The 12882-nt window shown below is 47.3% G+C and overlaps 1 protein-coding gene across 1 annotated transcript in view; it reads right to left on the bottom strand.

Moving 5' to 3' along the window:
- LOC121299973 (cadherin EGF LAG seven-pass G-type receptor 2-like) overlaps positions 1-11220 on the bottom strand; it is a 79804-nt gene extending 68584 nt beyond the window's left edge. The window contains exon 1 of the mRNA XM_041228267.1: positions 7444-11220. Within this exon, the coding sequence (XP_041084201.1) occupies positions 7444-11065 (3622 nt within the window). The 5' untranslated portion in view covers positions 11066-11220. The remainder of the gene's footprint in view (positions 1-7443) is intronic.
- Between the last annotated feature and the right edge of the window lie 1662 nt (positions 11221-12882).

Genomic DNA, 12882 nt, shown 5'->3' with positions numbered 1-12882 from the left:
TTTATTAAACTGCTTGCTCCCGGGGTATCAACAGTTTTTGATTGTCACTCATTTCAGTTTGCAGCAGCCAATGACTGCAATGAATTTAAACAAAAGCTACAGTTTGAACGGGTCATATCTGAGGCTGCTTTTAGCCGCAGGGTCGAGACGTTGCTCAGACATTGCTGCTGTGTTTGATGTTTTATGATTGATGTGTTTTTTTTTTACTCCTTATTCATTGTGTTTGAGGTAGTTTGCTGTGGTGCTGTGAGCCTCTTGCCAGCTCGTCATTGTAAATGAGAATGTGTTCTCAATTGACTCACCTCGATAAATAGAGGTTGTGATTGATTGATTGGTTCTTATCAGTCATGGCTTGTGTTTCTAGAACACTGAGCTATACTTAACCTTCGTCCATCAACTCCCAAAACAATAAACTCAAAGAGACCCGTATAAGAAACTAAATCCAGCATCAAACACCTCAGCAGGTGCCTTCATCAGTGCACTAGCCAAAAATGCTTTATCTGCTTCACTGTTAAAACACCCTGTATACCTGCAATGTAAAAACGACAAGCTTCAAATACTGTGTGCTGCCTTTCTGGGGTATAGATCTACTCCCCTCCCCTGTACTAATTAAAAAACGCTTTCTTTAAACAAAGCAGGGTCAAAAACACATTGAGCTGTGCAGAAGTACCCTGCACCAGGACTGAACCCAGAACCAGCTCCCCTTTGATGTTTTCCTTCAGGTTTAATTCTAGCCCAATTAACATGGCAATTCTAATAAGCGTTTCTGGCAGGCTTCATTAAAAAACATGATGATCAGCACTACCCACAGAGGTCTGCAGCAGGCTTCAATCTACAACACAACAGTAAAAAAATAAGAAGAGGATTTCTCTGTTCAAACTGCAAGCCGATCAGAGGCAGGCTGATCACAGAGAGGTTCATGAATCACCTGCCCCACTGCCCGCTCCACACCAGCCCAGGTGAGCAAACTGCAAACTCCATACCGAGGCACTTGGGAGCAGAAATAAATACAGAAATAAAATGCTGCTGTGAAACACTGATCCAGCACCTGCTCAAGCGCTCTTCATCAGCAGGGAGGGTATAGCATTGTTGGGACTGTGTGGATCTGACTGAAGTAAAATCATGTCACAGCAACAAGACTCATCTCGGTATTTATTCTTTTAATGTGAAACCAATCCGCCTACTGCAGCCACACAGTCGCCATGATATACAATTATAGCTCCTTCAAACAGCTGGGGGGGGGGGGGGGGGGGGGGGGGGGGGGGAATCAAGCACAGATATCAATACAGCCCCTAGCTGAGCCCCTGATCGATCAGCCAGGCAATTCCAGCTTTCCAGCTCGGACTGAGAATCGACCCGCTTGCACTGCTCCTGTCCGTCATCACTGAAGCCCATCGATTGGGTTTCCGAAACAGCAAAGTGGGCAGTGAAGGAAAATAAAGGTATGGGTGCCACATGACTGCACAGATCAACAACAGAAATGCAGGGATGGAAGCAAGACTCCTATTGCCTAGGTTTTACTACAAGCTTGATTACCCACAGTGTACAGGTAACAGGTGAGTCTTATTAAATTCCTATTAAAACCTGGAATGGACCAAACTGCTATGCAGAGGGATTCTTAGCTCCACCCCTGTAAACAGTCAGCTCAGCCTTCAGGCTTCTCTTTACTGCACTGTCCTGTAGAGTAGCCTGATAACACAGAAGAGTCGAGTCCCTGCATTCCTGTATAGCGTTAGACAGGCTGGCTGTCGCACCAGCACGACGTTCAGCTGGTATTCCTGAAATGAACCGACACGGACGGCCTAAAGGAGCGTGCACAGTGAGGAAACTGATCAGCAGATTAACTAACTGAAACCAGACACAGATGATTCAGATCTGGTGGGGTGAAACTGACACTACCGAGGGTTATCTAATAAAAGAAAAAAGGATAAGATAGAAAAATGTGCCAAGCTCAATTAGAACCTTTTGGAAAACATGCCAGTTATGCAAAATTGCTCAAATGTATTAAAATGAAATGAAAACTATATTACCATTTAAATGCAAACTCCACCCCCTACTGACATCATGGTTCTTCTGGTATTCATTTCACAGAGTTCTCCATTACTTAACTGAACCAATTATTTTCTTAATTGGTCAACACTAACCTTTCTCTAGGTCTTTAGCCATTGATTTAAAGATACCCGGAAACCCTGCAGGATTGCCGCTCTCCAGGACCAGGGTTGGCCATCCTTGTCATAATCTATTCCTGAGGTTACCTGCACCAGATCTGTATCTGTTACAGACAAAGGGAAAGCCAGAGAGATTAGATAGAAAAGAATGATGACACAGAAGACGATAGAAAGCAAGAGCAACAAGCGAGACAAAAACTAAAAGTACCGCACTTAACAGAAGGATTAACATTGTTATTACAAGAGACCTCTCAGTCCTGATCAGCCATGTGTGGGTGTCTCTCAGTCCTGATCACCCATGTGTGTGTGTGTCTCTCAGTCCTGATCACCCATGTGTGTGTGTCTCTCAGTCTTGATCACCCATGTGTGTGTGTCTCAGTCCTGATCACCCGTGTGTGTGTGTCTCAGTCCTGATCACCCGTGTGTGTGTGTCTCAGTCCTGATCAGCCATGTCTAGTTCATAAACTGCTGCTCTCTCTATCTGTACATCTACTTCATAAACTGCTGCTCTCTCTATCTGTACATCTACTTCATAAACTGCTGCTCTCTCTATCTGTACATCTACTTCATAAACTGCTGCTCTCTCTATCTGTACATCTACTTCATAAACTGCAGCTCTCTCTATCTGTACATGCTACTTGGTGGTAATTGCAATACTTATGTTGAATTCATGTTTTCAGACTGAAGAAATTAAAACGAAGCCATTCTTAAGGGAACAAGCTGGTAACCAACATCTGGTAACCCTACTCTTCAACTCCCTGGCAAAGCAAACTAGATGAAGGAAAGGATTAGTTGAGCAGACAACGAGGGCATTGACAGAGCCCTGTGTGACTCAAGAGAATAGTTGAATTCCAATGCGATGACTGTGGATGAAATTACTGGCAACTTACCTGCTGTATAAAACACACATGGCTGTTAATGGGATTGTAGAGAGAAGATTAGCCAGGCAAGGTGCTGTTCTCTTCACCATCCCAGCTGCACAAACATCACTTACTAATCTCTCACTACTAAGCTGCTTACTTACATTAGGCAGGGATGGAAATAAGACCCCCACTGTATAGCAGTCCGATCCATTCCTGGTTTTACTAGGAGTTTAATAAGACATACCGGAGCTTGTTACCTATACACTGGGGCTAATCAAGCACATATCAAAACCTGGAACGGGTGGAACTGCTATGCAATCGTATCTCCATGCCTGTTAGGCAAATAATAGAGAATTAAAAATGCCCGAGTGACTAGAAAGCAGATAGCCCACTGACTGTGCCTTTTGGGGTCACTGAAAGTGACGTTACTGCTGTGACTGGAACAGCAAGTTAAGCAAAGGAAAGCCCCCTGTGTCACCTGTCACCAGACAATGCCTGACAACGCCGTTCTGTATCTTGCATTTTCTTTCCAGCACTTCCGAATGTCCAGCAGGATGCTGGGGTGTTTTCTTAATGGTTAAGTGCTGAACTGCACGCTTGCAAATGGCCAGAGCGAAGTCGCAGCAGTTTGGTTTTTTAAAAAGGGTTTTAGTTGTGTAAGAGCAAGACAGCAGATAGCAGGAACCGTGAACACATCAAAGGCTACCGCTGTGCTGTGCGCTGGAAATTAAAGTGAACTGTTGCCAGTCTACTCATTTATTAGTCCAATAAATACTCTCTATGCTCACATCAGCCACCTCCCAAGTTCTGCTATATGGAAACTAAATTCCAAAAGCAAACAGTGCCCAAGGTAGGTAGTGTAACAGGCATGCTCCCTGCCTGGGTGTCAGTCCACACAACCCCCATTCACAGTGCAGAGCTCTGACCCACCAGAGCGGTCCCAGTCACCACACAATAGCTTGGACTGCAGTCTTTGTTTCACAGCCAGCCTCATCGCTGCTCCCGGCCCCCAGCCAGCTCTCCTGAGGATAATCTTTACAATTCCCACAGGCTCAGATTCATTAGCATAAAGAAGCTTACACTCCATTGAGCTACTCTCCGTTACACTTCAGGCACTGCAGGCACCTCACCCTCCTTCATCACTAACACACTGTATCCAGGAGAGCTGCAGAAACCTCACCCTCCTTCATCACTAACACACTGTATCCAGGAGAGCTGCAGAAACCTCACCCTCCTTCATCACCAACACACTGTATCCGGGAGAGCTGCAGAAACCTCACCCTCCTTCATCACCAACACACTGTATCCGGGAGATCTGCAGAAACCTCACCCTCCTTCATCACCAACACACTGTATCCGGGAGAGCTGCAGGCACCTCACCCTCCTTCATCACCAACACACTGTATCCGGGAGAGCTGCAGGCACCTCACCCTCCTTCATCACCAACACACTGTATCCGGGAGAGCTGCAGGCACCTCACCCTCCTTCATCACCAACACACTGTATCCGGGAGAGCTGCAGGCACCTCACCCTCCTTCATCACCAACACACTGTATCCGGGAGAGCTGCAGGCACCTCACCCTCCTTCATCACCAACACACTGTATCCGGGAGAGCTGCAGGCACCTCACCCTCCTTCATCACCAACACACTGTATCCGGGAGAGCTGCAGGCACCTCACCCTCCTTCATCACCAACACACTGTATCCGGGAGAGCTGCAGAAACCTCACCCTCCTTCATCACCAACACACTGTATCCGGGAGAGCTGCAGAAACCTCACCCTCCTTCATCACCAACACACTGTATCCGGGAGAGCTGCAGGCACCTCACCCTCCTTCATCACCAACACACTGTATCCGGGAGAGCTGCAGGCACCTCACCCTCCTTCATCACCAACACACTGTATCCGGGAGAGCTGCAGGCACCTCACCCTCCTTCATCACCAACACACTGTATCCGGGAGAGCTGCAGAAACCTCACCCTCCTTCATCACCAACACACTGTATCCGGGAGAGCTGCAGGCACCTCACCCTCCTTCATCACCAACACACTGTATCCGGGAGAGCTGCAGGCACCTCACCCTCCTTCATCACCAACACACTGTATCCGGGAGAGCTGCAGGCACCTCACCCTCCTTCATCACCAACACACTGTATCCGGGAGAGCTGCAGGCACCTCACCCTCCTTCACACATTGCTAACGCGCTCATAATGGACTCTTTTATTCTCCAAGGATCCCTGCAGCCAGACCGCCAGTGAAACAGGGTCTTGTGATTGTGTTTTATAGCACAGTGCAGTATTGAGGAGAATGCTAGTGAAACAGGGTCTCATGATTGTGTTTTATAGCACAGTGCAGCACTGAGAACACCAGTGAAACAGGGTCTCATGATTGTGTTTTATTACGACATTTTAAAAGGAGAAACATATTCAGGAACAAACGCAACAAAACAACATCAATTTCAAACTAATCTGGAGGTCTGTGAGGGGCAAAGTGTATCAAAAGCTGTTTTGTTGTCACCATCCTTCTGGCTCACTGCTTTGTTACTCCATCAGGCTGCCCTGATTTTATCAGACCGGCACGAGAACGCTCCATCTAGAATTCATAGGACCTTATTTGTTACACAATAGCCATGCTTGAACTGAAACTGGTTTCAGAAAGATATACTAAGCATCTGCATAAGGCCTTTCAGTTTTGTTAAATAAAAAAAAACTGTGTATTAATTAAAACAAAAACAGATGTAAACGGCTTCATACTTGCAGCTGTGCTGTGAGCCTGCTGAAAGCTCTGTGTTTGCCACAAAGCTTAGTAAATGACCCTCTGGGAAGGGAACACATTACATGTTTGCAAAAGCTTACCTCTCGGTTGTTCACAGTGCAAAACGGGAGAGGGGAAAAAAAGTCAAGTGCATATCTTAGGTTTAATTGAATTTTTCTGCTAATTGCCATTCATCTTTAAACCAGGACTCCAGCTGAAGACACAAGCAATACCTTGGTGAAGCAACAGCTCAGTCCGCGCTCTTCTCTCACAGTATACGATTCTGCAGGAGTATAACGCCACGTTGCAAAACGATTGTGTTCCAACATCAAACTTACACTAAGGGGGGTATATCACAAACTGTGGAATTACCAAGAAAAAAGAAATGCAACACCAGTGAAAATACTAGCATGTGCAGAGTAATACAGGGAGGGAAATAAGACTCCACTGCATAGCAGTTCAATCCAGTCCTGGTTTTGTTACCTACGCACTGAGGCTAAACAAGCTCATATTAAAACCTGGAATGGATGAAACAGCTATGCAACAGGAGTCTTATTGCCATCCCGGTAATAATTTGGTGAACACGATTGCTGCATGTTAGTGCGTTACAAATAAATTACGGTTGTAATGTAAGTTTACACCAATATTTAAACTTTCAAGGTGAAGAACACGCTCAAATCTACTAACTCAGTTAACTTTTCAAAATAACACTGCCCTGAAGCTCCACATACACTGTATCTAATATCCACCCGTCTGATTCTCAAGTGACAGAAAGATGAGCTAGAATGAACTACAAGCTCTATTTACACTCAAACCTGAAGAGGAACAACAATTAGGATCCATCAGGAGAGGGGCCTGTGATCCACCTGCCCAGGCCTGCCAGCTCAGCTGCTGGTTCTATAATCACCAGCTCTCCAGTGATTGTGGGGCTGGGAGCAGCAGCAGCACACAGGGCTGGCTTCATCACAGGGGCACCCCAGCAGCTGCTGAAGGTGGCAGGAACACTGGGCTCCTAATTGTCAGGACGCAAGCACAGCTGCTCCCAGACAGGGCCTCAGCTTGAACAAAGCTTCTCGTATTGATCGCCCAGCATTGTTTTGTTTTTCATTTCCCCCCACATCTATTATTGGGGGGGGGGGGGGGCGGGTGACAACTTTAAATTAACAAGTGACACGCTGCTTCAACCATTAATTCACCTGTAACAAAGAGGAGGTGTACCAGAAACAGGAGCAGCATTGCTGATCGCTCACGAAAACAAAGTAAACACTACTTCAATATTGCTAAAGCTTAATTACTGGTTTTCTGTACAAATTTTGGCTGGTACTGTGTAACAACATGCATAGATAGGGCAGAAAATTGGATTCAGTCTAGCAGCTACCCTATAAATGCAAGGTTTACTGTGTGTGAGCGGGGGATGGGGTTTGGTGATGAGCAATGGCAATGAGGGGAGGGGACAGCCTACTTTCATTAGGCCAGGAAATACAAATGCAGATGAACTGCGGACAGAGCAGCTCCAATAATGAACTTCATCAGAAATAAAGGTTAAACTGCTCTGCAATAAGATCTTCAACTGCCAGGATTGTATTTTAAATTTGAATTGGTGTAAGCACTTTGAAGATAAGGCTTATAAAAGCAGCCTTCATGAACACAGTCCTTACCTGACACAGAGACCCTCATGGTGGCTTCCAGGGGTCTGTTGCTGTCCAGCGAGTCACTCAGCTTGATCTCCCCGGTGGTTTCGTTGAGGATGACCAGGTTCAGCTCGTTTCCCAGCTCAAAGCTGTAACGCAGCGTGTCGGAGACATCAGGGTCGCGGGCTGGGATCGTTCCGATCACCCCTGTGGGGAAGCTGCTGGATTTGTTGGTGACGTAATTGTTAAAAATGATCTCAAAGTTCTTCAGCACAGGGACATTGTCGTTTCTGTCGATCAGTTTGATGTGGACAGTGGCTCGGCTTACCAGCGGGGCCGAGGTGGCCTGGACCACGATCACGTACTCCGACTTGGCCTCGTAATCTAAATCCACAAGCGCGGTCAGCTCCCCGGAGAAGATATCCAGCTGGAACACCTCCGGGATGTTTCCCTCCACGATCTGGTACATAATCTGAGCATTCGTGCCCTCGTCCGGGTCCGTGGCGGTTATGCGGGCAACAACCAGGCCTATCGGGCTGTTTTCTTCCACAAAGATGTCGAACTCGTCCTTCTCAAAGACAGGCGGATTGTCGTTCACGTCAAGGATGGTGACCTGGATGTTTATGGGGGTTTTCAAAGAGGGGAGCCCCTTGTCCACTGCGAAGGCTTGGAGGTTGTAAACTGGCACGTTTTCCCTGTCCAGTCTCCGCAAAGTCCTGATAATGCCAGAGGTGGATTCGATAATGAAGTCGCCGTCACCATCGTCTCCTCCCTGGAAGGTGTAGAACACCCTGCCGTTCAAACCGGAGTCCCGATCGGTGGCTGAAACCTGCACCACGCTGGTGTAGGCAGGAACATCCTCAAACACAGAGCCCTGGTACTGGTCCCTGAGAAACAGAGGTGAGTTGTCATTCACGTCATTGACCAGGATCTCCAGGTAAGTGGTGTCTGATTTCTGTGGAATGCCGTTGTCTTTGGCAGTGATGGCTAAAGTATAAGACACCTGGTCTTCATAGTCCAGCTCCATCTGGGTTGTGACTGCCCCGCTGTCAGAGTCAATCTTAAACTGGGGGATACTGTCCTCCATGAAGTACGTGATTCTGGAGTTTTCGCCAGTATCTTCATCAGTGGCGCTGATGATCACCACAGTGGTGCTGACCGGTCTGTCCTCATTTATATTGACTGTGTAGTGGGAGCTCTGGAAAACAGGCCTGTGGGTGTTGGCATCTGTGACGTTCACGTAGACCTGGGCAGTGTCAAACCTGGTGCCGTCCGAAGCAGTGACAGTCAAAACGTACTGCCTCTCCAGTTTATAATCCAGAGGCAGAGCCAGGGTAATGAGTCCACCCCCGCTCTGGCTGGTGATGGAAAACCTGTTCCTGGTGTTCCCGCTGGAGATCTGATAGGTGACCACGCTGTTAATGTCTTTGTCCATGGCGGAGATGGTCACCACGCTTGTGCCGACCGCCGCGTCCTCGTTCAACCGCATGTTGTAGGACTTCTGGGTGAACTCCGGGTTGTTGTCGTTGACATCCAGGATGGTGATGCTGACGCTGGCGGAGGAAGACATTGGGGGAGACCCATTATCCTTGGCCTCCACCCCAAAGTTATAAAAGTCCATAGTCTCCCTGTCCAGCTCCACCGCCACCACGATCCAGCCGGTGTTGTTGTTGATGGCGAAGGGGAAGTCTGGGGGGGTTTCGATCAGCCTGTACTCCAAGCGAGAGTTCTCCCCCGAGTCAGCGTCGATGGCTTGTATGTGAATGATGGAGTAGCCGATGGGAACGTTCTCCAGAACCGTAGACTGGAAGGGGGTGCTGACAAAGATGGGCGCGTTGTCGTTGACGTCCAGCACCTGCACTGTCACCAGCCCGCTGATGTTGGAGAGCGGGGGTCTCCCCCCATCCTGCGCCCGGATTCGCAGGGTGTACTCCTTGTTCATTTCATAGTCCAGCTGGCTGACCACGTCTATCTTGCCACTCTGGGCGTCAATGTAAAACTGACCCCGCGTGTTGCCGCTCATGATGCTGAAGTGGACCAGCGCGTTGTTCCCCTTGTCACAGTCAGTGGCGGTCACCTGCAGGATCTCCGTACTGGGGGCCACATCTTCTGGCACTTGAATCACATATCGCTTCTCACTGTACTGGGGGGCATTGTCATTGTCATCCTCCACTATTATAGTGACCGTGGCGGTGGAACTGCGAGGTCCTGGGTCCCGCCCTTGATCATTAGCCTCCACTAGCAAGTTGTAGGACTCCACTGTCTCCCTGTCCACTGGGCCCCTGGTTCTGATCACCCCTGACCTGGGGTCTATCTCAAACACCCCGTTGGTCCCGTTATTATTGAGGATTCTGTACAGAATGTTGGAATTGACAGGGGCGTCCCCGTCAGTGGCCCTGACTGTAAGAACTTCATATCCAATCTCCAGGTTTTCCCTCACACTTTCCTTGTAATCCTGCTGCTCAAAGACAGGGTCGTGGTCATTAGTGTCACTGACTGAGATGGTGAGGGTTGCCATGGCCGTCCTCCTGGGGGTGCCGTGATCAATGGCTGTCACCCTGAACACATGGGTGTCCTTCGTCTCCCTGTCCAGCTCCTCTGCAGTGCTCACCCTCCCGGTTTGGGGATCGATAGCAAACAGATTGTTAGATCTGCTGTCAAACAGAGCATCGATGGAGTACTCCAGTCTACCTGCCTCCCCCTCGTCGGGGTCCACAGCTTTCACAACTACCACCGCTGTGCCCGCTGGCTTATTCTCAGGGACTGAGACCTGATACATCGGGGGCTGAAACTGAGGGCTGCTGTTCACATTCCTTTTCCTCCGGCTCGCTATCCCCGCTTCTGACACGGCTGCCCTCTGCAGTAACTTTTCTAAATGCTGCTGTCTGAAGGATCCCAGCCCTAACCTTAAATGCAAGGAAATGATGTGCGCCCCTGCCCGTTCCCAGACCCACGATCTAGCTGCCTGACCTGACCCTCTCCCGTCTACGCACCTGTTGTTACACCGCAGATCCAGCTCCACCAAGGCGTTCCGCTTGAGACAGAACCCTTCCGAAGCGAACAATCCCCCGCTTGTGTAATAAAACCCTGAATTCCCAGCCACCTCGCAGTGCAAGCCGCAGGTATCCCACGATTCTGGTAAAAGCTCTCCGATTCTGAATAGCTGAGCCCCAGGTGTATAGCACGCATTTTGGTGGTTTCTGGTGGCCAGCAGACTTATGATATCCACGTCCCGTTTCGTTTTACTCTTGTGTTTGTTGAAGCAGTTTCTCCCGTGTACATGCACGTCGTACCGGCTGGTGACCAGGTGGCTAAAGCCGGGGGAAGAAGGGTCTCTGCAGTCCGCCGCAGTGTAAACAGTGAAAGGGTTGCTCGGGAGCCGGGCGCAGCTCAGGCGATGCGAGACAATGATGGTCCCAGCGGCAGAGTCTGTCTCCAAAAATGTCTTTGTGAATTTCGGCGCAATCACCTGGTCCAACGTGCAAGTCCTACCAGAGCCCAGACTTACTACTGCGCTTCCCGGCTTGGCATTGTCTCTGAGGTGCACGCTGTAGCTGTCCGACAGCGGGGCGCAAGCCAGCAAGCAGGTTAACAGCAGCACAGTCCCCTGGAAGAAACCCATCTCTCCGGGATAAGGTTGTCCCATCATTACAGCAAGGTGCTTCAAACTTTCCTCCGTGCCGGTCTCCGCTGCGTTTTATCCATACTTTGACTGTAATCCACTTGGAAAAGAAAAAAAAAGGATAATGCGGCTCCGGTTAACTAGTAATACACAGAGACACTGTATCCTAGCTGTGTTGTGCGTGAATGATCCGCTCAAAATGGCTCCGACTATTCCCTGTGACTTGCAGGGCAATTCATTACCATAAACCTGCTTGAGAGAGAGAGAGAGAGAGAGAAGCTAGCAACGGCTTGGCTTGCCCAGGACACATCTTAAAAGGGCAACACCGGGTGGGGGGGGGGGTGCTTATCAAGTCGCGACTTGTAATCATTTGGATGATGTTTACAGTTATGCATAATTGCTTATAATGTGCTATTATCACCATTGCAGTGTAATTCCAAACGCATTTAATACAGCTCACATGCAGATACATTTTCAAACTCAATTTGCAGCTTTAAATTCGTTTGCATTTATTTTAAACTGCATGTTTGAAATAAGAAAAACTTATAATATGTCGTAAAAAAAGTCCTTCAATTGAGCAAATAAGATAATGCGGTCTAGGTGCACAGCAGGGAGCATTTCTTAAAAGGGCAACATTACATAGACGCATCGGAACGGGGGCCAGCAACCACCCCTCACTCAGGGAAAGAATTGCACATGTGCGTAATGCGTTTTATCAAGCTCATTCATCCGTAAACAACAACATAAATCTTACCCACCGGGCTTTACATCTTAATAGGCTCTTTAGAAATGTTATACTATAGTCACGAGTTATCGGCTAACTTACTCATCAATCAATTAAAACATATATAAGGTTGCTAAAATGATTTGGTTTTGCGGGGTATTCTGTTCGCCTTTCTCTTTCTTTGCAGTCTGTCCGTCATTTGTTTGTAGGCTAGTGTTTATCTTATTCATGGGAACGGAGCTCCACGAACGTGTTGTGTGTTTGTTTCATGTTCACGATAGCACCCAGCATCTGCATATGTCAATATTTGAAGCGACTTCGAAGCTCTGTTTCACAGTCCCGTCGTCCCGTTCACAATCCGTAAATTTGTTTGACGCTTTATTTTTCAGTGGATAATCATGCAGCCAGTGCTGATGTAGCCTGTATATCAGAATCAACGCTTCATGTTGTCTTCAGTTTAAATACTTCCACCTCGAGCAACACAGTGTGGTCTGCGTATAAGGGGAGATAATTCGGAGGAAATGCAATTGATTTATTTTGTACATTTGAGCGTTACAATGACGTCTTTGTAATTGGAACAGTTATCCCCCTGTGTTGCGGATGGTAAACCATTTTGGGATTATAAAAAATAATACGGATTTATTATAATATATAATATATATATATATATATATATATATATATATATATATATATATATATATATATATATTATATATATATATATAGATCTTATAGTGACAACCACAATATATATTTTTGTTAAATTTTGTCGCTCACATTAGGTAGAATTTATTTTTGTTGTGTGGTGTATTCAAGCCTTTTAATAATGGCAATAACTTGTAATAAATGGCAATCGTGTTTATTCCTTAATGTATTATTAGCCAGTAGTAGTAGTATTACAAATTATGAATTCGATGTTTGTTTTATTTATTTATTTTGTTAACATGAACGAACTGCGAGTCGCGTTTATTCCATGCTTCAAAATGGACTCGCATATACATTTTTACACCCTGTTCTTGCGCACTGCTGAGCAGCGCCAAGACAAAAACTGTGCAAACAGCAGAGGGGAACGAGATCAATGAGAGGGTTAACCCTGTAGCCCTGCGTGGATTATTAA

This window comes from Polyodon spathula, chromosome 25, assembly GCF_017654505.1.
Source record: "Polyodon spathula isolate WHYD16114869_AA chromosome 25, ASM1765450v1, whole genome shotgun sequence".
In the NCBI taxonomy this organism is placed as follows: Eukaryota; Metazoa; Chordata; class Actinopteri; order Acipenseriformes; family Polyodontidae; genus Polyodon; species Polyodon spathula.
Note: the sequence above shows the minus strand (reverse complement) of the source record. Positions and strands in the feature narration are given on the sequence as shown.